The 25,267-nt window shown below is 44.8% G+C and overlaps 1 protein-coding gene and 1 long non-coding RNA gene across 3 annotated transcripts in view; one reads left to right on the plus strand and one right to left on the minus strand.

Annotated features, from left to right (window-relative positions):
• Positions 1-15,227, minus strand: part of LOC148220161 (microtubule-associated protein 1B-like) — a 93,227-nt gene extending 78,000 nt beyond the window's left edge. The window contains exons 1-2 of one of the 2 annotated variants that reach the window (XM_088155587.1): positions 14,839-15,227; positions 549-650 (exon numbers count right to left, since the gene is read on the minus strand). In XM_088155587.1, coding sequence (XP_088011713.1) covers positions 549-650; positions 14,839-15,019 — 283 coding nt within the window. In that variant the 5' untranslated portion in view covers positions 15,020-15,227. The remainder of the gene's footprint in view (positions 1-548; positions 651-14,838) is intronic. The other variant, XM_088155589.1, reaches the window with a different exon arrangement.
• LOC148220163 (uncharacterized) lies at positions 14,033-19,816 on the plus strand. Its single transcript, XR_015799028.1, has 2 exons — positions 14,033-14,908; positions 18,787-19,816. It is a non-coding gene; the product is annotated as an uncharacterized LOC148220163 (long non-coding RNA).
• Positions 19,817-25,267: the final 5,451 nt, after the last annotated feature.

A 25,267-nucleotide genomic window follows, 5' to 3' on the forward strand; every position in this document is an offset into this window, starting at 1 on the left:
TTCCTGTGAGTCAAGTTAGACTCTCTACCCCTCAGTTTTTTCATACCAAGAAAAAGAGTCTAAGCCCTTTAGGGACAAACATGGGGTTTGAGCCATGCTCGTACAACAGCCATGATGCCATTTCTGACTCTATCAAAGTGTAGAGCTAACCTTTCAGGTTATTTTCGGTATGTGCTCTACCTACCACAGTGAAGAACAGCTTCAGTCTCCTGGACTACTAGATTGGTGCTACACAAACAAACTGTTTAGTCAAAAAGTAAGTTTTACTTAATTTTAAAAGTGGCCTAAAACTAACTACTGCCAAAATAATCATGGTGAGATACATGAAGCTAACCTAAAAGGCTGATTATTCAAATGTTTCAGACATTTCCTGTTGTCAAAAAGTTAAAACAAACTATAATTTTCAGGCTTTATTTTAAAACAAAGAAAAAAGTATTCATTGTAGAGAATCACAAATAAAAGAGCACCATCCGATACCTGAGTGTATTTGTTAATTCTACTCATTAAAAAAACATACAAAACTTTGACCAACATTTCCAAAAACTCACCTTGAATTTTAGGAGAGAATCGAGCTGAATGGCGAGACACAAAAAGTTTTAGTTCTTGATCCAAGTTGCATTCAATCAAGCTTGTATCCCAAGATCGGATTCCTAAAATTTAAAATGCAAAACATGTCTACATTGATATATAAGCACTGTTTTAATTATTTCTCCATTTACAAAAATAACATTTGCATATTTCTAAATTCCAAAACTCACTTCTACTCCTTTCAAGCCATGCAGCTGTCCTTTGGAAAGTGCTGAGCACTCATAAAAAGCACTCTGGATGTGGATCAGTCACAAGCAAGAGGAAATCTACCTTTCCAAAAGGTAACAATCATTCAAGGCCCCTGATTTATGACTGCTCGTTCCAACATACTAATAGTCACATTATGAGATGTCCTGGAATTTACTTTAAAATAGCAATACACTGTTTTATAAAACTGAAAAGACTGAATCACCCAGGGGATGTTAGCCCTATTGCAAGACAATTGTATGAAGGAAAAAAAAAGGATAACACGTAGCATGTTGCAAATTACTATTTAAATGCAAAATATTAAATTGCTGACTTCATTCAAAAGCTTTGAAACATTCCATATTTAAAGGTGGACCCTCTCCATGAGGAAACAGGAGACCTGGTAACCAAACATATGGAGAAGGCTGAGGTACTGAATGAAGGTTTTACCTCAGTCTTCACTGGCAAGTGCTTCAGCCACACTGCCTGAGTCACAGAAGACAAAGGCAGGGACTGGGAGAATGAAGAACCAACCGCTGTAGGAGATGATCAAGTTCAGGAGCATCTAAGGAACCTGAAGGTGCACAAGTCCATGGAACCTGACAATGAGATGCATCCATGGGTCCTGAGGGAACTCACGGATGAAGTTGCTAAGCCACAACCCATCATATTTGAGAAGTCCAGTGAAGTTCCCATTGACTGAATAAAGGGGAAACATAACCTCCAATTTTAAAAAGGGAAATAAGGAAGACCTGAGGAACTACAGGCCAGTCAGTCTCTTCTCAGTGCCCGGCAGGATCGTGGAGAAGATTCTCCTGGAAACTATGCTAAGGCATGTGGAAAATAAGACAATTGGTGACAGACAAAATGGCTTCACTAAGGGTAAATAGTGCCTGACAAATTTGGTGACCTTCTGTAATGGGGTTACAGTGTTGATGAATAAGGGAGGAACAACTGACTTTACCTGGACTTGTGCAAAGCATTTGACACTGATGCAACATCCTCGTCTCTAAACTGCAGAGACATGGATTTGACAGATGGACCACTTGGTGAATAAGGAATTGGCTGAATGGTTGCACTCAGATTTGTGGTCAATGGCTCTATGTCCAGTGGAGACCAGTGACAAGCAGCATTCCCCAGGAGTTGGTATTGGGACTGGAGCTGTTTAACATCTTTGTCAGTGACATGGACAGTAGGACAGAATGCATCCTTGGCAAGTTTGTCAATGACATGAAGCTGTGTGGTACAGTTGACACCCTGGAGGGATGGGATGCCATCCAGAGGGACCTTAACAGGGTTGAGATGTGGGCCTGTGCAAAGCTCATGAAATTCAAGAAGGCAAAGTGCAAAGTCCTGCACATGGGTCAGGGCAATTCCAAGCAGAAATACAGGCTGAGCAGATAATGGGTTGAGAGCAGCCCTGAGGAGAAACACCTAGGGGTGTTGGTTAATGAGAAGCTCAAGACTTAGCAGGGCTGATCGATAGAGCTTTAAACTAGATTGGAAGGGGAGAGAGGGACAAAACCAGGCCTGCCAATGATAAGCAATGGGACATGCCAAAATTTGAGGGACTGAGTACTAGTGAGATCCTTCATTCTGGCTCCACAACTTGTTGGCTACACTGAACTGCACTTAAAATGTTTCCACCATGAACAGCATGAGGAACAAGCAAGAGGAGCTTGAAGCCTTGGCCCAGTCCTAGAGATATGACACCATTGGCATAAGTGAAATCTGGTGGGATGGGTCTTGTGACTGGTGTGCCATGATGGATGGTTACAGGATCTTCAGGAAGAATAGGCAGGGCAGGCAAGGTGGGGAAGGAATGTAATGGAGGGGCTGGAATGTATGGATGTTGGGAGGAATGGGTTAAAAGGAGAAGACTGGTGAGGCAGATTGTAAATAGATTAAGTGACCTTGCAGCTGGGAATTTCTCTAGATAAGCCTGTGTGAAAAGCAGGCCAGTGATCCTCTAGCATGGACCAAGTTTAATGGTGCCTGTGTCTCTACTTGAGTGCTTCTGCCTGGGTTTTGCTTTGGGGATCACCCAGTTAGTGAGATAACAGAAATAAATTGATTCTTTGTGTTCTAGCCATGAGTTTGTGGTTGTTCTGGCTGCCTGCCTGTGTCAACTCACGCAACAGAGCTTGTAGTTGGTGATGGCATGGTTGAGAGCCTCTGGGTAAGGATTAAGAGGCAAACAAACGTAGTGGATGTCATTGTGGGAGTCTACTATAGGCCACCCAGCCAGGACCACAAAAACAATGAATTAGTCTAGTCATTGGGGTTTTGCAGGGCTCTGTCTTAGGCCAGTGCTCTTAACTGTCTTCATAAATACTGAGTTTGCCAATGACACTGAATTGGGAGGAGCTGCTGACTCCCTCGAAGGCAGAGAAGCCCTGCAGAGGAACCATAACAAATTAGAGAGCTGGGAAATTCCCAGCGTTTAACAAAGATGAGTGCTGGATTCTGCACCTGGGATGACACAACCCTGGATGTACGTACAGACTGGGGAACAAGTGGCTGGAGAGCAGCCCTGCAGAAAGGGATCTGGGGGTCCTGGTTGATGGTAAGTTGAATATGGTTTAACAGTGTACCCTGACAGCCAGGAGGGCCAACCATATTCTGGGATGCATCAAGCACAGCACTGCCAGACAGTCAAGGGAGGTGATGGTCCCACTCTACTCTGCATTGGTGTGGCCTTACCTTGAATATTGTATGCAGCTCTGATGACCACAATATAAGATATTAAACTATTAGAGAGCATCTAAACCAGGGCGACAAAAATGGTGAAGGACCTTGAGTAGAAGCCATATGAGGAGCGGCTCAGGTAACTTGGTGTGATAGGTTGACTTAGGAAGAAGAAACTCAGAAGAGATTCTTCCTAAGGGAATTTCCTCTGTGGGGGTTGGGATACCTGCAACAGCCAATTAGAGAAAGTTAGTTCGCTCCGTGAACACACATTTTGAGGAAAGTAATCCAGAACTGAGCCTCTTTGTCTTTCCGGCGGCTGAGCAGGTAACATCAACCCGAGCTTCTCCCTCCCCCATGCGGGGGGGGGGGGGGAGGCTCGGGAGGCCGCTTGGGCCCCGTTTGCCAACGAGGGGGACCCGATGGCCGGAGGGAGAAAAAGTTGTGTGATAAGACCTTCACAGCTTCCTCCTCCACGGGCCTGTGGCTCTGGCGTGGGGGGAGGCCGACTCTTGCTGCTGCCGGACAGGCCGGGCCTGCCCGGGTGACCATGAGCAGTGTGGGGCTACAGCCCAGCCCCAGAAAGGCTGATTGACACCTCAGCTGCCCCCCCAGCACGGCCTGAGCCTGGCCCAACTCTTGTAGTTGTGTTAAACTTTAACTCTTTAGTGCTCAGATAAGATTTACAAAGCCTCCAGCCTTTCCTTTGAATATGAAAGGGAATAAGAAGATTTCTGAAGTCAGTGATGTAAGAGCTAAGGTTTTAAGATGGAAGGAGAATGAGAAGATGCTGAAATGGCTGAAAATCTTTTTGTGAAATTGTAGGAATGAACTGATGTACTGAATATTCCTATAAACCATGGAAAGAGACATGGGGGGATGGAAATGTTCCATTTAATAGATGATTTGACTAAAAAGCACCTGTGTTGAGAATTTCTGCCCTGAGAAAAGAAGGGGATTTTGGTTTTCTGAAGATGAAGCCTGAGCAGTGAGAAAGGAGACAAAGAGAATCTTTGCGGTTGAACATTTCATTCTTAAAAGTAATACCCCATGGAGCAGACATGGCCCACATCTACAACTTTGGGACGGCTGTAGAGTTGGGAGGAGCGTCACGGTTGCAGGTTCCCGGGCGGATGCAAATCGTGAAAGATAAAACCACAAGAGAACTGGTTTTTTTTCCTTCTTGTGGGAAAAATCCCTACAACTTCAACAAGAAGAAGCTTCTCTCTCCAGGAGTGAACTGAGAAAGACTAAATTGGGCACTGACCGAAGTATTTGCTATATGTTTGTTTTGTTATTATGAAGATTGGGAGAGGGAGGGAAGGAGTGATCTAAAAAAATCTTATTCTGAAAATTTTTTTTTCCTCTCTTTTTGTTTGTGTAGTTAATAAATTTTCTTTTATACTCTCTCAAGTTTTAGGCCTGCCTTGCTCTTTTGCTCCTGGTTCTGTCTCACAACAAGAAAAATAAGTTTATTCAAATTGGCAACTCAAACTCAAGACATTAATTTGGTGCATTGGCCGGGAAAGTCAAAATTAAACCAAGACACTTGGTCTGTTCAGCCTGGAGGAGACTGAGGGGAGACCTCATTGCAGTCTACAACTTCCTCATGAGGGGAAGAGAAGGGCCAGACACCGATCTCTTCTCTGTGGTGACCAATGACAGGACCTGAGGGAATGGCCTGAAGTTGTGTCAGGGGAGGTTTAGGTTGGATATTAGAAAAAGGTTCTTCACCCAGAGGGTGGTTGGGAACTGGAACAGACACCCCAGGGCAGTGGTCACAGCACCAAGCGTGACAGAGTTTGGACAACACTCTTGGGCACATGGTGTGACTCTTGGGGATGGTGCTGTGTAGGGCTGGGAGTTGGACTTGATGATCCTTGTAGGTCACTTCCAATTCAGCTTATTCTGTGATTCTTGTCATCCGTGTGCTTAGTGATGGCCTCCAAAATGAGGTGCTTCAAAACCTTTCCAGGGATCAATGTGAGGCTGACTGGCCAGTAATTCCTGGTGTTCTCTAATCTAATCCCCCTTGACCCAAGAGTCTTTCTTCCAAGATTCACAGAATCACAGAATGGTTTGGGTTGGAAGGGACCTTAAAGATCATCTAGTTCCAAGCCCTCTGAAATGGGCAGGGACACTTCCCATTAGACCAGGTTGATCAGAACTCCATCCAGCCTGGCCTCCAGGGATGTGGCATCCACAACTTCTTTGGGCAACTTGTTCCAGTGCTTCACCACCCTCACAGTAAAGGATTTTTTCCTAATATCTAATCTCAACCTACCTTCTTTCAGTTTGAAGCCATTCCTCCTTCTCCTGTCACTTCATGCTCTTATAAACACACTTTCCATCTTTCTTGTAGGCTCCTTTCAGGTACTGTAAGGCCACAATTTGGTCACCCTGAAGCCTCCTCTTTTCCAGGCTGAACAGTACCAATTCTCTCAGCCTTTCCTTGTTGGAAAGGTGCTCCATACCTCTTATCATCTTGGTGCCCATCCTCTGGACTCACTCCAACAGGTTGATGTCCTTCTTGTACTGGGGAACCCAGAGCTGGATGCAGTACTCCAGGTGGTGTCTCATGAGAGCAGAGGGGCAGAATCAAGTCCCTTAACCTGCTGGCCACTCTGCTTTGGATGCAGCCCAGGATACAATTTGCTTTCTGGGCTGTGAGCACACACTGCTGGCTCATGTCCAGCCTCTCATCCACCAGCACCTCCCAAGTCCTTCTCAGCAGGACTGCTCTCAATCTGTTCATCCCCCAGCCTGTATTAATAGCAGGGGCTGCCCTCACCTATGTACAGCACCTTGCACTTGGTCTTGTTAAACCTCATGAGATTCCCATGGGCCTACTTCTCATGCTTGTCCCTCTGTATGGCATCTTGTCCTTCAGGTGTGTCAATTGCACCACTCAGCTTGGTGTCATCAGCACATTTGCTGAGGGCATACTTGGTGGCTTTGTCTATGTCATTAATGAAGATATTAAATAACACTGGTCCCAATACGGAACCCCGAGGCGCAGCACTCTGAGCCATTCACCACTACCCTCTAGATTCCTTTACCCTGGTATCCTGGGTCAGAGATCCCTGATATGATTCTAAGCTTGACATGATCAAATAATGTGTGCTTGCAGCCCAGAAAACCAACTGCATCCTGGGCTGCATCAAAAGAAGCATGACCAACATGTCGAGGGAGGTGATTCTCCCCTTCTGCTCAGCTCTAATGAGACCTCTACCTGGTATATTGTGTCCCACTCTGGTGCCCCCAACATAAGAAGGTCCTGTTGGACAGGGTCCAGAGGAGGGCCACGAAGATGATCAGAGGGCTGGAGCACCTCTCCTATGAGGAAAGACTGAGAGTTAAAGTTGTTCAGCTGGGAAAAGAGAAGGTTCTGGGAAGACCTGGCTACAAGAGAGGCCAGTTTGGATGGAGCTCTGAGCAATCTGGTATAGTGGAAGGTGTCCCTGCCCATGGCAGGGGGGTTGGAATTGATGATCTTAAAGGTCCCTTCCAACCCAAACCCTTCTATGATTCTGTGATTTTTTTCTATAGTTTTCTTGCTTTGTTTTGAAAATAATGAGCAAATGGTTTCACTACTGGTAAATCCAAGCACTGCAGTGATTTTGAACACCAACATTATAGTGATTTTTTCTTTTTTTCCCTAAAGTAATGTCATTAAACATACACAAATTAGCTGAAAAATGCATAAGGGATTGCATGTGAGGAACTGTCTAGTGGTCCCTCCCCACATTTCTGAGCATGTCTTTGCATTAAATTTTTTAATCACTTTGGATTTTGGTAGCTTTGGGGTACAGAAATGCTTGAAGAGCTGTGTGGTCAACCCCTTACCATGAGACTAGCACTAATATTTCTTCTTATAACTCTTGTCAGGATTTCAGGCTGCAAACCTTATTGTCAACACTGCAATATATTCTCTGTCAAGGCAGCAGAAATGTCAAGTCTTGCACTGTCAGAAACCATGTTGTACGGCTGAAGGTAGAGAAGTAGAAAGAGGGGGAAGAGCAGAGAAACCAGATCTGTGCTGGTGGTTTCCCATTGCAGCTCTGTGTAGGTGAACCTTTGCATTTCAAGAGCCTGAAGCCTCTTCAGGGGTTATTCATCCAGGGCTTTTCCTTGTCAGCATCCCAGTCAAGGTAGGACCATGCTTCTTACTGTGATATGATACCAGCTATTAAGCAGCTGCCATTTGAAACTAAATAATTTTGGAAATAAAGTATCGCCTGTGTGTTTCATAACCACTCGAGAAAAATAACTGAACTATAACTGGCCACCTCCACTTCCTGAATTTATGCATCATTGTTCACAGGCACAAGCAGTGAGAGTCTTCTGTAAGTCTCCTTATCTTCATTTCTCAAAAATTTCTTGGCCATACATATGGTGCATTTTTGGAGTGTGGTCTTGTCAGACAAATACAGCTCAGCAGGCTTTAACTTTTTCCAGGTCTTGGAAATTTCTGAGAGCACGAAAGTAATGATGATAAAATATCACACACATAAAGTGCATATGAAAACTATGACTGGTAAACTGACATTGATCACAAAGCTGAAGTACATTGAAAAGAAGTTTGTGTGAATTGACACAGGTAGGTGGCCAGAACAACCATAAAACCATGGCTGAAATGCAAAGAGCAAATTAATTTCATTACCTGGCTAACTGGAGGATCCTGAAGCAACACCCAGGTAGAGACACACAAGTGGGAACACAGGCACCATTAGGCTGAGTCCATTCTGACAAGTGGCAGGCCTGCTATTTGCACCAATTTATCAAGGGCCCGTGCATGTGCTTATTATGATCTCTGAGCTTTGATCTCTCTCCTAAAACAGGGAGCTCAAGAATGTCCATGAGAGTGCCTCCCAGTCTCTCCAAACACCTATGTTATTACTACAGAGAGGATAAACAGCGGTAGGCATACTATTTAGGGTTTGCCACACTTATTCTCCAGGCCTTGACATTCCCAGCTGCAAGATGACTTGAGAGAATCTACCATCTCCTCACCATTCTTCCACTTTTAACCTTTTCCTCCCAACAAGGTGCTGAACTTAAGAAACTAGAAGATAAATAGCTCACTGGCCTATGACAGCAGGCTTGTGTGGGGAGACTACAAAGCTTTCTAGAGATCAATTAAGCAATATGGACTATGAATCAGCAATGCTGTGTATTCAGTTACTGAGTTATTGGGAAACTGAATGTTATAATTTATGGCTTAAACATCTTCATGAAGGACCTTTGCCTATTATAACAAAACTATACAAAAGCTGCAGAGAAGACTACCACACCCTGAATAGGCTTTCTGACTGAGACCCTACACTGCTCACTGATGGTGATAAGACAAATTCAGGTCTGGGGAGAGAAGAAATACATACACAGAAGGATAAAGCTTAGCATCTTCAGAGTGGAGACCATAGCCCCAGGGCTATCAGCTTATCCACAGCAGAGGGGTGTCATGGCCCATCAAAGGCCCCTCCTCCCAAAGGGATCCCCAGACCCTGCACCAGAGCACTGCAACATGATGCAAAAGATCCACAGTGTTGCAAGGGACAGTGTCAAATTGGTCCTCTGCAAGGAAGGGACATGAGCATTCCCACCTGGCTCAAACATTTATAAATCCACTGGATTCTATAGTTTTTGGCACGGGATGGCATGGCGCAGCGCGGTGGCAGGGGACCCTCACCACCAAGAAGATCAGATGAAGGGAAGCCACAAGATGTCGTTGGGACCCTTGGATAGGTAATATATTTCCACCTAACCCCTGTCACACTCTCCCTGTCCTCCTACACCACCACACACCTCTTTTTCTATCTTTCTTTCTTTCTTTCTTTCTCTTTCTTTCTTTCTTTCTCTTTCTTTCTTTCTTTCTTTCTTTCTTTCTTTCTTTCTTTCTTTCTTTCTTTCTTTCTTTCTTTCTTTTCTTTCTTTCTTTCTTTTTCATTATCTTTCTGTCTTTCTTTTTCTTTCTTTCCCTTTCTTTTTCTTTCTTTCTTTCTATATTAATCTCATTATTTTTTTCTTTCTTTCTTTCATTCTCTTTCTCTCTTTTTCTCTCTCTCATTCTATTTCTCTTTCTTTCTCTTTATTTCTTTATCTTTCTCTCTTTCTCTTTCTCCTTCTATTTCTTTTTTATTTCTCTTTCTTCCTCTCTTTCTCTCTTCCTCTCTTTCTTCCTTTTTCTTTCTTTCTTTTTTCCTCTTTCTTCCTCTCTTTCTTTATTTCTCTCTTTCTCTTTCTTCCTCTCTTTTTCTCTCTCTTTCTTTCTCTCTTCCTCTTTTTCTTTCTTTCTTACTTTCTCTTTCTTTCTCCTATTTTTGTCTTTCTCCTTCTATTCCTTTTTTCTTTCTCCCCTTTTTTTCTTTCTTTTTCTTTTTCTTTTTCTTTTTCTTTTTCATTATCTTTCTTTTTCTTTCTTTCTATATTAATCTCTTTATTTCTTTCTTTCTTTCTTTCTTTCATTCTCTTTCTTTTTCTCTCTCTCATTCTATTTCTCTTTCTTTCTCTTTATTTCTTTCATTATCTTTCTCTCTTTCTCTTTCTCCTTCTATTTCTTTTTTTTCTTTCTTCCTCTCTTTCTCTCTTCCACTCTTTCTTCCTTTCTCTTTCTTTCTTTTTTCCTCTTTCTTCCTCTCTTTCTTTATTTCTCTCTTTCTTTCTTTCTTTTTCATTATCTTTCTGTCTTTCTTTTTCTTTCTTTCCCTTTTTCTTTCTTTCTATATTAATCTCTTTCTTTCTTTCTTTCTCTTTCTCTCTTTTTCTCTCTTATTCTATTTCTCTTTCTCTTTATTTCTTTCTTTCATTATCTTTCTCTTTCTCTTTCTCCTTCTATTTCTTTTTTATTTCTCTTTCTTCCCCTCTTTCTCTCTTTCTCTCTTTCTTCCTCTCTTTCTTTATTTCTCTCTTTCTCTTTCTCTCTTCCTCTCTTTTTCTCTCTTTCTTTCTTACTCTCTTTTTCTCTCTTTCTTTCTTTCTTACTTTCTCTTTCTTTCTCCTATTTTTGTCTTTCTCCTTCTCTTTCTTTCTTTCTTTCTTTCTTTCTTTCTTTCTTTCTTTCTTTCTTCCTTTCTTTCTCTTTCTTTCTTTTTTCCTCTTTCTTCCTCTCTTTATTTCTCTTTCTCTTTCTTTCTTCCTCTCTTTTTCTCTTTCTTCCTCTCTTTCTCTTTTTCTTTCTTTCTTACTTTCTCTTTCTTTCTCCTATTTTTGTCTTTCTCCTTCTATTCCTTTCTTTCTTTCTTTCTTTCTTTCTTTCTTTCTTTCTTTCTTTCTTTCTTTCTTTCTTTCTTTCTTTCTTTCTTCTTTCTTTTTCTTTCTTTTTCTCCTTCTATTTCTTTCTCCTTCTATTTCTTTTTATTTCTCTTTTTTCCTCTCTCTCTTCCTTCCTTCCTTCCTTCCTTTCTTTCTTTCTTTCTTTCTTTCTTTCTTTCTTTCTTTCTTTCTTTCTTTCTTTCTTTCTTTCTTTCTTTCTTTCTTTCTTTCTTTCTTTCTGCCTCTTTTATTATTAAATAACATATATAAATTTTTGGCCCCAACATCTAATCTCATTTGGTGTTAATCACGTTTTTTGTGTATATTTCAAACCTTTCTGGATCCGATACATTTTCTTCACAGAGGTTTAGTTCCCTTTGGTCTTCCATATTAAACTGGTCGTAACATGAGTTTGCGTGTCAAGGTTTTGGTAGTGGGGGAGCTACAGAGTGGCTTCTCCAAGAAACTGCCAGAAGCCTTTCCTATGTCCAGTGAAGCCAACACCAGCTGGTTCCAAGATGAACCAAGTCTGAGTCGATCAGTGACAGTAACAACACCTCTGTCATAGCATATATAAGAAGGGGGGAAAAGTTATTGTGCAGAAGCAAATTGCAGCCAGAGTGACAATATGTGAGAGAAACAATTATGCAGACACCAAGGTTAGTGAGGGAGGTCGTCTAGCCGCCAGAGCAGAGATTCCCCTGCAGCTTGTGGTGTAGACCATGGTGAAGCAGCTGTCTCCCTGCAGCCCATAGAGATTAAGAGTGGAGCAGATATCCACATGCAGCCCTTGGAAAACCCCACGCCAGAGCAGGTGGATGTGCCCTGAAGGAGGCTGTGATTCGATGGGAAGACAGTGCTGGAGCAGGCTCCTGGTAGAACCTGTGCATCCGTGGAGATGCCCACAATGGAGCAGGGGAAGGAGGCCTCCCCCTGAGGAGGGAGTGGCAGAAACAACCATTCCTCATCCCTTTGTGCCATCAGTGAGAAGGAGGTAGAAAATCGGGCATAAAGTTAAAGCCCAGGAAGAAGGGAGAGGTGGGAGGAAGGTGGTTTTTTTAAGAATTGGGTTTACTTCTCATTATCCTACTCTGATTTGATTTGTAATAAATTCATTTCCCCAAGTCAGGTCTGTTTTGCCCATGATGGTAATTGGAGAGTGATCTCTCCCGGTCCTTATCTCAAACCACGAGCCTTTCATTATATTTTCACTTCCCTGTCCTGTTGAGGAGGGGAGTGATAGAGTGGCTTAGATGGACACCTGGTGTCCAGATAAGGTCAAACCACCACTTGCTACTAATGATAGGAACTGTCTACCATCTATCCCTAGCTGTTTTTGTCATTAATCCTAATTTGCAGTAGGGATAAGATTCTGATTAGATATAGACTGATGAGCTAGGCAATTTCCAAAATGTCCAAAAAGAAAAAAACCTAGATATATATATAATGCACACAATAGTCCTAGAAAATGAAGTTAGGATTTGAATAGAATATCCCAAATCTGCAGCTGTATGATTCAGCATTCCGGATGCCAAAAATCTGGACATACATTATAATGTAGTATAATGTATTATATACCAAATCAGGTTTGGGTAGAACAGAGGCAATTCTGGAGCTAAAATCCAAGCTCAATCTAATGATGTATATCATTAAAAGCATGGAAGTAACTACTGGAAGTATGACTGAACTGGATCTATTTCTGCAGGCTTAGGAGTGCAATGCCACTAGACACAGGACTTATCAGACAGCAGACAGGGCACACCCAGTGGCATCTGCCAAATCAGTGGAAAAATCTTGAAGTTTTGTCTTTGCTCCCTCCTTCTTTTTTGGTGGACAATGGATTGAAGGATTGCCCCCTTAGCAAAGTGAAATCCTAAGTATAATTACTGGAAATGCAGCTCGCCATACCATTCCCTCTTCATGATATATTGAGAAATGACTCTGCATTCCACCAGGTTGCATGGCATCACACCACTGATGTGTTATCAGCGGATGTTTTCTTTGACACGTGCTGCAGTTCAGTGCATGAACACACACTTTTCAGAGATGGTACTTAGGAGATGTACCAGAGAAGACAGTGAGGCAGAGTTATCAAGAACCCTAAGGCTCTGTTGAGAATAAAGGTTGAAAGAAGCCATTTTTCCCAGACTACAGCATATTTTTCCATAAGAAAGAGATTAGCCAATACCATATTTGCCTCATATAGAGCTTCAGACTCCTAGTATACTCATCCAGAACAATGCACCTCAAAATTTGATCAAGTTTGTTTCCTGGCAGGCAAAGTTCCAATCAGATTGTCTGACACCAGGAACAGTGAGGTGACTTCTAACCCAAAATGATGAATAAAAAGGCAAAAACATTCCCTCTGAAGATCTAAAACTGCAAGTGGCAAGAGGTAGACAGAGGCAACAGAGCTATGTAGCAGCAACTGTACAATAGAAGAGACTAATAGAACAGGGCAATGAAGAAACTGAAGAGCATTTTTTTCAGAGAAGGATGACATCAAATGTTTTGAGGGCATAAGTATTAAAATGTATAGAGCAAGTGGATAAAAGTGTAAATAAATGCAGCCAATTTACTTCTGGCACAACCAAAACCTAAGACAGCATTAGCCAAGTGCAGTGCTGAAGAGGCTCTGAATGACAAAGCATCTGACTCAGTAGTTGTCCCTAGGAGACAATGGTAGCAATAAATAGGTCACAGTGAAGCTGGTTAGCAGTGATGAGAGAGCCTTTTACCACAAACAGTTACGAAAAAAGAATCAAGAGAAATTGTCAACTAAAGCAACAATAGTTGAGAAAACAATAGACACAAATTAAGTCCTAGCTGGAGTGCTGAAGCACACCTATAAGACAAGGCTGCTACCAATTCCTCTGCCCAAGGTCTCTCTCCTAACAGTGGCAGGTTTCTGATATTTCTATTTTCACCAGCCCAGAACAAAAATATGTTACAAAATCATGTATCAGTTGAATTTAACAAACTATAGAGTCCAACAATAATTTTCTTTGTGCTTCATGCTACTATTATGGCAACAGGGCTTTGTTCCCCTCTCCATGTACATTGTGATTTAGTGTATCAGAACCCACATCGAGAAGTTATAATATTCATTTCACTAGCGATACCTTCCTGTATTGCTGTCTTAAGGACAAATAAACAGTGAGTCATAGCATCCTGTAGGTGGACAATAATGAGGCTGATCACTCAGGTATTAGTCTTATTACCCGTATCTTTTTCGTTTTTGAAATATCTATGTGCATATAGAGCCTAGGTCCTGAAAAATTCTCCAGCCAAGAGAAAAGTCTCGTAGCCGAAAGTTAGACACAATAGGCACAGCCGCATTCCTGCTCAGGGATTTTTGCCATTGAGAAGGAAAACGCCCTGAATCCCTCTGATTTGGTTTCGCGGTGGGGAACAAAGGTTTGCTGAGGAACAGAGGGAAACGCCAAACAGCCTCTCCGAAGCCCGACCGCCCCAGTCCCAGCCCCATTTTTTTGGAGGCGCGGACGCCCTTTGTCAGCTCCGGGCTGCCATAGGGACCGCAGTGCGGACTGCGCCACGCCCACCCGCCACTGTCTCCGGGCAGAAGGTCTCGGTGCCGCAAGGTCACTGCCGCAGCCCCTCCACCCCAAACAGTGGTGAGGAGGAGGCTTGCCCCCTTTGCCCACTGCCCGCTAGGCGCTCCTGGGGATGGACAGTGGGGCGCGATACACGTCGAGCCGACTGCAGATCTTTGTGCGAGCGGCAGCAGGGAGCCGCCGCCGCCGCCTCTGGACGGCGCACGGGGCCCGACCCGCAGTTGCTGACCCGACGGAGGGGCTCCGAGTCCGGTAGGACGGGAGGGGCGTGCGCGCAGATGGGATGAAGAGCCCCTCGTGCAATAAAAAGAAGAAACCAGAGACCTAGACTTCTCACCTTATGTGTCTGTGCCGTGCGTGTGTTGCCCCGATCATAAGCAAGGAGCGGCCAGGCCCCCCACCCCGCCGGCCGAACCCAGTCAGCAACCACGATGGCCCCGCGCGGAAGGGGAAGAAAACGGGGAGCGACTGCCTGCCCTCTGAGGGGAAGTCGTCTGCGGGGTGGGGGCTCCGGCGCTGCCTGCGTCGGTCTCGCTCCCCGCCGTCTCACCTCGCTCAATGTTGGCGATAGCCCGCCGCAGATGCTCTTCGGTCACTAGCTCGCCAATAACCACCAGCAGGTAAAATTTGCTGTCCAGGAAGCGGTGCGAAAGGCTGGGCGAGAGGGAGGTGGGGTTGGAGATGCTACAGGAGGCTTCTGAATCCATTTCCACCATCACCACGGCGGCCATCGCGGGCGCCTCACTCCTCCGTCCCGCGGCTCCGGGATGCTGGGGGGAGAAAGGTCGCTCCGCTGCTGCTTCGCAGGAGGTAGGGAGTGAGGGTGGATGGGGAGGCAGCGGCGCTTTTATATGGAGACGGTGAAGGGCAGGAACCTGGCGAGGAGGAGGAGGAGGAGGAGGAGGAGGAGGAGGAGGAGGAGGAGGAGGAGGAGGAGAAGGAGAGGAGGAGGAGGAGGAGAAGGAGAAGGAGAAGGAGAAGGAGAAGGAGAAGGAGAAGGAGAAGAAGGGGCGGGGGGGAGGGGGAGCCGGCGCATCCCCGCACCGCCACTTCTCCAGCATGCACAGCTGATGTCATCTGCAGCAAATGCTCCCCGCGGCGGTCCCCGGAAGCAGGAAGAACGCAGGGGGGGAGAACAATTTCCCTAGGGGCCGCCGCAAGGGTGGCCTTGAGGTGCACCCCGACTTTCCACGTGACCCCTTCACCCGTGCTCCCCAGGTCCGTCGTCCCTCACATATACAATCTTCTCCTTTGCCCTCCTGCTGTCTTACCCTGTCTTACCAGACCCGCACTGCTATCTTGGCCATCTCCCACTCCCCGAGGCTCTCCCAGGATCTCAGCCTTGAAGCATCATGGCCGAGCCATGAGGCTCCAGCTGCAACCCTGATGCTGGATAAAAAAAGCAACTCCACCGTGCAAGGCCAAGAGTCCAGTCTCCTGCATCTTTCTGTGGCAGTGCAGCAAAATTTTAGCCGTATTTCCCTCCCTCCCTACTGGCAAGCTAAATATTCTTGTTACCTTTTTTGTTTCATTTTAAAGCAGTTCACTTAATAAGATACTAAAAACATAGGTTTTCTGCACATTCAGGTATAGATATAGATATATGACATGCCAGAAAAGCACTGTTCCTGGACAAGATGCTTATACCTGTGACAATTGATAAAAAATTCGTGTTAATCACAAAAGCATTGGGGTTTGCATAAACCAGAATACTAAGCTCTGAAGTGAAGCATGGACACTAGATAAAGGAAATTATATGATTAAATAATTCTGTTTAAAATCACCTTGTTATGTTATATTATGTTGTATTATGTTACATTACATTATATTATGTTATGTTATGTTTTTCAAATAAGTTGTATCAGCTACCAGCTTGCGAAATCGGACTTCCCAAAAAGCCCTTCCTGCCTTTGTCTAATCAATACTGCCTATCCCAAAAACCAGACTCCCAAAACTTCTCTGGTGGTTATCTACAAAGACCAGACCTCCAGAACTTCCCTGGTGGTCATCTACAAGGACCGGATGGCTATCTGTGACTGATTATCACCCAAAGGCTTTGTGAATTTATGAACAACGAGAACCCACAGTATAAGAAAAGGCTGCAAACCAAGGTTCGGTGGAGCATGGAGTGGGCGGTGACCCCTTCACATTCCCCAGCACGCTGCTTGCTCTTTCTATATCAAATAAAGCAATCTAAAATTTTGCTGAATATCGAGACTTTTGTCTCTCATTTATAACATACCCATACTCGGAAGGCTCCAGAAGTTCAAAGGGCTTTTCGTAACTAATTTTGACTGGGCTCAAGCAATTCCAGGGAGACCTGGTATCAGAAAGCATCTACAATTACCAAAACAAAAGTTTGATTCCTCTTGATTGCCATGTAAAAGTTAGACATCTGCTCCCCAATACTCAGAGACCCATTGAAGAGATAAATTCAAACACCTCCTAAAAGTTTTTTATCCTACTCTACAATGGGATATAGCAGTCTGAGATAAATCAGCCTAAGATGTTCCCCTCACGTTACTGACAGATGCCAGTCACTGGTTTACACTAAGCATCTTGTTTATATTGATGCCTAAAGATTTTTAGCTTTTTCATATATTTGTAGCTTTGTAGATTTTTAATATATAGCTGTATAGTTTCTAGCACTTTCTTACACTTTGGAACAGTAGTTACCATTTCTCACATGTCACACTCTTGAAATTCTATTTACTCTTATTTCCAAGAAAATAATTTCTGACAAGGACATCCTCTTTTGCATCAGCATTTGGGAGACATAACAAGATATAGGGCTAAGAACCCCTTGGAGGGACTCCAGTGGTGCAGGTCCAAGGGTGGATTACCAGGACAACCAGTCTCCTATTGGATGTACTTGCTAGATATACTAATTGGTTAAACTTATAAAAATTGTGAAAATCTGATGCTGTGGGTAAGCATAACTATAATTTGTGCACCTGAAAGCTTTCATTAAAGAACTGCTCTTTATGTTACCACTTTTAATATTGTTTGGAAAGTGTCTTCTGATTCTAGGCAACAATATGGCTAAAGTGATGTGGGAGAAGTCTCACTGTGACCTATGAAAGGATATAAATTTTTATAGCCTGTTTTTTTTTTTAAGATAACCTCTGGTCCTTGACTGAGAATACACTTCCTCTGTGTACAGCTCCTTCCAGTACTGACTGCTTAAATTCCCTGCCTGCTCCTCAGAAAGAGTACTTGCCTGGATGAACCAATTCATCAGTCCTGTTTCTTAGAATATATACTTTATTTCAGGGCACACTGGATTCATTTGAAATAGCATGTCTTATTTGCCTAGAGGAATCCGCAAAGATTGAAACATTGTTGTAGGTCATGGTTAATATTAATGTTATATCTGCCTATAGCACCTAGTATTTTTAATATGAATAGTTCCTCTGCATAAATATAGCATTGAGAGCCTTGATTAATATGGTGTGATGTGTTTGGATGTTGCATCCAAATTAGACTATTTTTCTGAGCTACCTTTGTATTGAAGGTTCTAGACTGTGGACAAACATTTTTACAGCCATCAGGTGGCCATAATGATACGGTGATCAAGAGCAGTAGTACTCATTGTTCACTAGAGCTGACACTGCTAATAGAACAAATGCAATGGCATAGATGCAGAAGAACTAGTAGCAGTTCTAGAAGTATTAACAGCAAGGTATTAATAATAACTGTGTTGCTCTATGGATATTCCATTTGTCTGAGCCTAGCTATGATCTGGTATTTCTTTGATGAACCTGGCAGTTTCCATGAGGTGGTATAGATGTCTACCTAGAAATAAGGTCTACTCCTCTGTGACCATGTCCTATATGATCCCCACGCTAACAGTCTGTATTCTAATTAGAGTGATATCAAAATTGGTTGGATAGAAATTTTATAACAAACACAGTTTTGAGTATTAGAAAACAGGCATTCTTTATTGCAGCATGCTGATCACTGATAGGATCCTTCCTCTAATCAAGTGCCCTGAGCGTTGGTTAAACAGAGTTTTTATCATACACACTGATTACATATTCATTAGCTATCCTTGCTTACTTGATGTATATGTATTACTTTATTTTACATATCACAGTATAACAGTATCACAGTATAACTAGGTTGGAAGAGACCTCCAAGATCATCAAGTCCAACCCACACCCTAACACCTCAACTAAACCATGGCACCAAGTGCCACAATAGTTGCACCCCTCATCAGAAGTCCTTATATGGTTCTTTGGGGTCTGTCTTCAACATCCAGTGGCCTTTTTAGGTGGCTGTTTCTCAACCCCTGCTCTTGAGCAAGCACAATATCGTTGTTTTGCATAACTTCTACTTTGTCAGCCTTGCAGAGCTGAGCTGGCATCCTGCTTGCATTTTGCATTACTTTTTTTTGCCCAAGATACATCCTTTATCTACTTCTTCAAGGCTGTGTTGTTCTGTTCTACTGTCCTTTTCAGAGTAAAATGCTATTCTGTTCTGCTGTCTTTATCAATAGACCCTCAAGACTTGCCACACGGAGGTGTGCCACAGGGGTGAGCCAGCTTCTGGCTTCTCTCACTGCAATACATAGCTTTGGGATATGCCTTTATTTCAATCACCAACAAGAGCATCTGGTCTCTGGAGTGTGGAAGGAGCTTTCCAAGAGGACTTGCTAACTGTTTGCAGAATACACTGGTAGTTGTTCCTGGACATAAAGGTAAAACAATTACTTGCCTCACAAGCAGAGCAGGTCAAATGCATTACTGTTGGGGGTTGGTTTTTCCTTTCCTCTCTGCCTTTGGAATTTTTTCCCACTGACATGCTAAGGGACACTGATGGCTGGATCCTTGAGACCTTGAGATTGGGGGATGGAGAGCCTCCCTGCTTTTTTGGGAGTTTTCTCTCCGAGGGCGGGGTGAAGGGGGTGTTAGAAGATTAGAAGCAGGTAAAGGAGGCTGGGAGGCAGTTGCTTGCTTGCTCGCTTACTCTTGGAGTTGGAGGAGGAAGATCGCTGCTTCTATCCCCCCCATCCCAACACCAGGATCTGCCTCTTCTGTTTTTGGACCCCGCACTACTGCCCTGCTTGGATGCCTTCTCACTTCAGCTTACTATCTCCAAGCATCCTGTTGGAGCACCAGGACTGACGCTGTGAGCAAAGTCTCTCCTCTATCCCTTTCCCATCTGGGACACCACCACCATCACCTTCAGTGCCCCTGCAGCTGTGCAGGATCTGCCCCTGTCCACCACTGGTAACTGCACCACAGCGAAGTGTGCCTGTGGCTGAGGACTGATGTGCATACTGGACCCTGGGAAAACAGCAGTTTTCTCAGGCACTCGAAGGAAAACAGAAAGGAAAGAATTAATAACAAAAGTTGCACCTGGTGTTGTTGACAGGATGCATGCGTGTGAGATGTGATGTTTTGGTGGAAGCATGTTTGCAAGAGGTCTTGCCTTCACTTGGACCAATGAACTGATCTTATTCTCAGCTTAGTGAACTAGTCTATAAAATGTGTGCACTTTTACAATAAATCACTCCTTCTATCTCCTGAGAGGAAGCCATGTGGCTGTGATTTCTTCGCTGCTCTCTATAGCAGACAGTGAGATGTGGAGGTTCCACCGAGATCGCACTTGGGTCTTTACCGACGTGAATAGCACCGGAAAATATCCAGAGCTTGAAGTCTGCCGTAACCGGGACAGACCCTTGAGGTCTGTCTGAACCAGGGCCACGGCCCGAGCTAGGTTGATCCTGGCCAGAGCCGTGCTGTGAGCAGACTGAGCAACCCAGAGAACCGGGACAGCAGAGCCTGGGGCCAAAACCAGCGCCATGACGACTCGGCCAGAGTTAGAGCCATCTGGGAAGCTGCTGACCCCCCCAGGATGCAGCGGGACAAGAGGTCCATGGGACATCAGACTGTTTTCTCCCTTGTTGAAAGAGGTACTGCATTTCTGTCCTCCCTTGAGAGGATCAATGTTATTTGAACATGAGCATAATGGCTTAGTTGTTAGGAAGAAAGAGCTCTCCTTAAAGATTGGGAGCCAACTAAAGAAAAAACAGGAAACTGTACTCTCCACCTGGAGAAATGTTGTAGCAGGCATGGAAACCTCCGTCTCCAATGAAGCTTTGTGCGCTTTGTTAGCTTGGGCAAAAGACAGGGGTTTCTCGGATGACATGGAGGTGGCGTTTTCTCCAGCAGCTTGGGGGATGCTTGGAAACCATTTATGGGATGCCCTGTGGAGGGAAGATGTCTCAGGTTCCTCTCTAATAAGTGTGTTGGCAATTATTAATAGGAGTGTGACGGGTGGAACCCCACAAAATACTGAGGCATGGGATGAGGCAGGGTCTGCGTTCCAGTCCAGCAACGGACGGGGCTGCATGGGGGTCACTTGCTCTGTGACTTCCTCTCAGACTCCGCTGAGCCCAGTAGGCTCCCATGCGTTCTGCCCTTCACCCAGAGACTGTGTCCCGCCCGTATACCCTTCCCTTAATGATTATAGAAAGCCGATATACCCTTCGCCAGCAGTGGTGGAGTGGTCACCCGTGGCAGCTGATAATGGCACCGACCAACCCCTGCCCTTTGCACCTCAGGGGGTGATTGCCCGTCTCCCACAGGCATCTGTGTTCGGACTGTCCGCACAGGGCCGGCTATCTGCTGACGTCACTCCCACCGCCCCTCTACTGCCTGCGGAGGTTGCGCATGCCCTGTTTTTCTCTATGGATGCGGCCGCACATATAGCATATATGCTATATTTATATATATATATAGGTGCATATAGCAGCCGCGGCGGAGGAGCAGGCAGCGGCGGTGGTTCAAACCGCAAGAACAGTGTTGGCGGTTGCCTACCTCTGCCAGCGTGTGGCAGTGGTGCCCCCACCAGCGGCAACTGTGAGCCCGCGGCGTCCGTTGGCTGGGCTTGGCCCACTTGCCGAGGCGGAGCTGTGGGCACCGCTCGCTGCAGTTGCGGGGGCGGTGCCGGCTCCTCCCTCCTCACTGTCGTCAGAGCTTAGCCCGCCCGCCAGGGCTGGGCCACGGGCGCTCTCCTCTGCTCCTGCAGGGGAGGGGCTGCCTTCTGCTTTGTTCCCAGCATCACGACCTGCCTGCCCGGTAGCGACGGCCCCTTCATTGGGCTCAGCAGGGGCAGTGCCAGCAACCCCGCCACCTCCGCGCCGTTTCCCGCTTTGCCGACCAGAGAAGTTGTCCCTGCCCGGGCGCCTGTGGACGGGGCCCTTTCCTCAATGCTTCCGGCAGCCGTGCCATCTTCTGTCAGTCAGGTGTCATCTTCATGGCTCCCACCCCGTGCTGATGCCACTGATGGGCAGCACCCTCCACCCCGGGGACATGCCTTCACTTTGGAGAGCCGACACCGTGGCAGTCCAACGGTTTCTTCCCAGAGCCATCTCTGGACGCTTTCCCCGTGTTCAATCACTATGAGACACAGGGGGATGCCCGGGGGTGGTGTCACTCATACGGAGAGGGTCAATAAGAGTGTGCAAGTGGATGCTTGTGAGCTCGCCCCAATCTCTGGGGGGAAGTTGCTGCAAAATTGTAGTGATGACATCCAGATGAAAGGGGAGGCTTGAGTCTTTCCCATGTTTAAAACTGTCCCGAATACAGGACAACGGAAACAGGGGAAAAATAGGGGCATGGTTGAGCAGAAGCCACGGCAGCGAAAGGCTGATGAGTCTGCTTTTCTATGTTCCAAAAAAATCCTTTTTTTTGCAGTTGCTAGTGTTTATTATGTTTATTGCATATACCATGTTGCTTTAAGTCAAACTTATGCAGCATGATTGTCGCCACTTTTCAACATTTTGAAAGGGGACTCTCGGCTGGATTCACCTTGGAGACTGATGTTTATCACCAGTCCAGATTTACATCCTACAGGTATCACTGGCCAGTGGAATGATAAATGGTCTGATCTCTTCCACATTTTAGTATGGGTCTTTTTCCCACATCTGTTAAAGGAGATGGCAATTACAGTGTTTAAATTGTTTGCTTGACTGATAATCAAATGCCATCAACGATGCTTGAAATTGATGGCAGCAGATCTCCCAAAAATTATTCTTCCTGTAGAGAGGGAATTCTTTTAGGGGAGCCTTGTTAATAGTGTTCCCTTGCAGAGTGCGCTGCCAGACTTTACAGGACAGATTGCTTATCATCTACCCAGGCATAAGCTATTGCAAATGGCAAAAACAGTCAAGCTGTCGTTGAGACCCAGAGATAGGTGCCAGTGCAAGGCCATACCGTTTTCACTGACAGGTCAGGCAAAACAGGGAAAGCCATTGTTACCTGGGAGGATGGGTTTGGACAAGCAAAACAGTTGGAAGGCCATGAGACAGGCTCTGCTCAAATGCTTGAGTTGACGACTGTCACCATGGCATTCCAAAGGTTTTCTCAGGTACCCTTGAGTTTGGTCACTGACTCTGTTTCTGTTGCAGACATAACTCAGTGTTTGGATTGCTCGCTTTGACTGCTGGAGGCCTTGTGGTGGGCAATTCAAGCCCGAGTTCATCTGTATTATATTCTGCACATACAGTCGCACGAACTTACCAGGTTTTCTAACGGAAGGTAATGCCAGGGCTGATAGGTTGGCTAACCCTGCATGGGTGGCACCTCAGCCTGACACGATTGCACAAACCAGAGCATCTCATGACCTTTTCCATCAGAATGCACATACTCTGCAAAAACAATTTCATTTAACTGCAACCGAGGCTCCTGACATTGTCAAATCTTGGGTTGACTGTCGTGGGCTTGCAGCACTTTTGTCAGCGTGCGTGGACCCTAGAGGTCTAAAGGCCCTGCAGCTTTGGCAAACAGATGTTACTCACATCATTGAATTTGACAGATTTCTGTATGTGCATGTGGCTATTGACACCTTTTCTTCTGCCATATGGGCATCTGCTCTTACTGGGGAAAAAGGTCGCGATATGATTGCCCATTGGAGGATGGCTTTTGCAATCTTGGGCATACCTTCTGTTGTGAAAACCGGCAATAGCCCTGCTTACGTCTCACAAAAGACGAGGCAGTTTTTGCAAATGTGGGGAGTCTCACATAACTTTGCCACTCCACATTCTCCAACAGATCAAGCCATTGTTGAACGCGCTCATGGTACTCTAAAGCTTGTTTTGGTCAAACAGAAAAGGGGAATGGCTGGAGAAACACCACACAGCCGGTTGGAAAAAGCTTTGTATACAATCAATCACCTTACAGTGCCACATGACTCAAATAATCCTTTTATTGCAAATCACTTTACTTCATTACAGGCTTCAAATGGGACACGCCTGCCTTGAGCAAAGGTCTTTATACGTGACCTAACCATGAATAAGTGGGAGGGCCCACATGAAATTATCGTTTGGGGTCACGGGTATGCTTGCGTTTCAACGGATACCAGAGTACGCTGGCTACCTGCAAGGTGTGTCCGCCCTGACCTGTGACATCAGAAACAGAATGTGGCTGGTGCACAGCCTTCAAATGATGATCACAAACCAGATGGTCCCTCTACAAGTAGAGGGTGAATATGCACCTGCTCATGTCTGACCTGCTTGGAAATTTGTGAGAGATTTTTAGACAGATTTTATTAATGTATTAGAAATAGTAAATTATTGTATTAGAAACAGTATTCTGCAATTTCTTGCAGGGAAGAGCAACAGGTGTGAAAATTTCCTAAGTACTCGAGGTATCCTCAGGTCTCTTGAGCTCTGTTTCTTCTCCCTTGCAAGGGGTCCAGCAAGGAACTACAAACACTTCTCTTTTTATCTTTTTTTTTTTTTTTTAAATAAAGAAGGGGGACTTGTGGATACTGGAGCCTGGGAAAACAGCAGTTTTCCTAGGCGCTTGAAGGAAAACAGAATGGAAAGAATTAATAACAAAAGTTGCACCTGGTGTTGTTGACAGGATGCATGCGTGTGAGACGTGATGTTTTGGTGGAAGCATGTTTGCAAGAGGTCTTGCCTTCGCTTGGACCAATGAACTGATCCTATTCTCGGCTTAGTGAACTAGTCTATAAAATGTGTGTACTTTTACAATAAATCACTCCTTCTACCTCCTGAGAGGAAGCCGTGTCTGTGATTTCTTTGCCGCTCTCTATAGCAGACAGCGACAGACTGGAACTGGGTTACTGTTCTGTTTGTTGTTAATTTCATGGTTGTTTTGTTTGCCTTGTTATATATACTAGTAAAGAACTGTTATTCCTGTCACTGGTGGGGTTTCAGGGTCCCTTTGGGATCCCTGAGACTGCTTTCGCAGCCCTCAGCGACGGAGCAGATTCCCTAGCCTTGCCCAGATAGAATTTTGGCTCGCGGTGAGCTCAGACCAACAGGGAAAAGAGACCAGCATATGCAGAGAGGCACAAATCCATAGTTTATTCTATGAAGGCATCCTATCTAGCATATAACCACGGCTATTGTTTTACAGGGGTTTTTATATCTTTTGAGGGTTTTACAATTTGCACCAATTACCAAGGGAATTCTACTTTCTAACCAATCCCTGAGGGATTTTACATTCAAAGCTGGCTTATGGATACTAAAAGAAAATGAGCCACTAATACTGAAGATAGATAAGAGGGTCTTCCAAAGGGGGGAAGCTAAATTCTTTTTGTATTCATCACTTCACAAGCCATTTCTTATATCTAAGCTATGATTTTCCAAGGAGCTTGTTCTGAGGATGCAGGGAAACTTTCTTTTGTGTTTTCCGCTCCCTCCACATATTCCTATCCCCATATCTTTGCCTGTGTCTTGGTTTCAAAGACAGATATTTTTCTAAGGAAAGGCGAGAACCCCTTTCCTGAGATGCAGAGTGTAACCTCCTCCCTTCTAATTATTTTAGTTTCAAATCAGAGGCTGTCAGGCATGGGGATAGGAATAACAGTTCTTTACTGATATCTAACAAGGCAAAATAGCAGAAACAACAATAGCTATAAAAATTGACAACAAAACAGAACAGTATAGCTCAGTTCCAGTCCCTTTTGGCCACAGGCTCCCTGTCCCTGTGCTCAGTTACCGG

The sequence above is a fragment of the Sturnus vulgaris genome, chromosome W, assembly GCF_052056855.1.
Source record: "Sturnus vulgaris isolate bStuVul1 chromosome W, bStuVul1.hap1, whole genome shotgun sequence".
NCBI lineage: Eukaryota > Metazoa > Chordata > Aves > Passeriformes > Sturnidae > Sturnus > Sturnus vulgaris.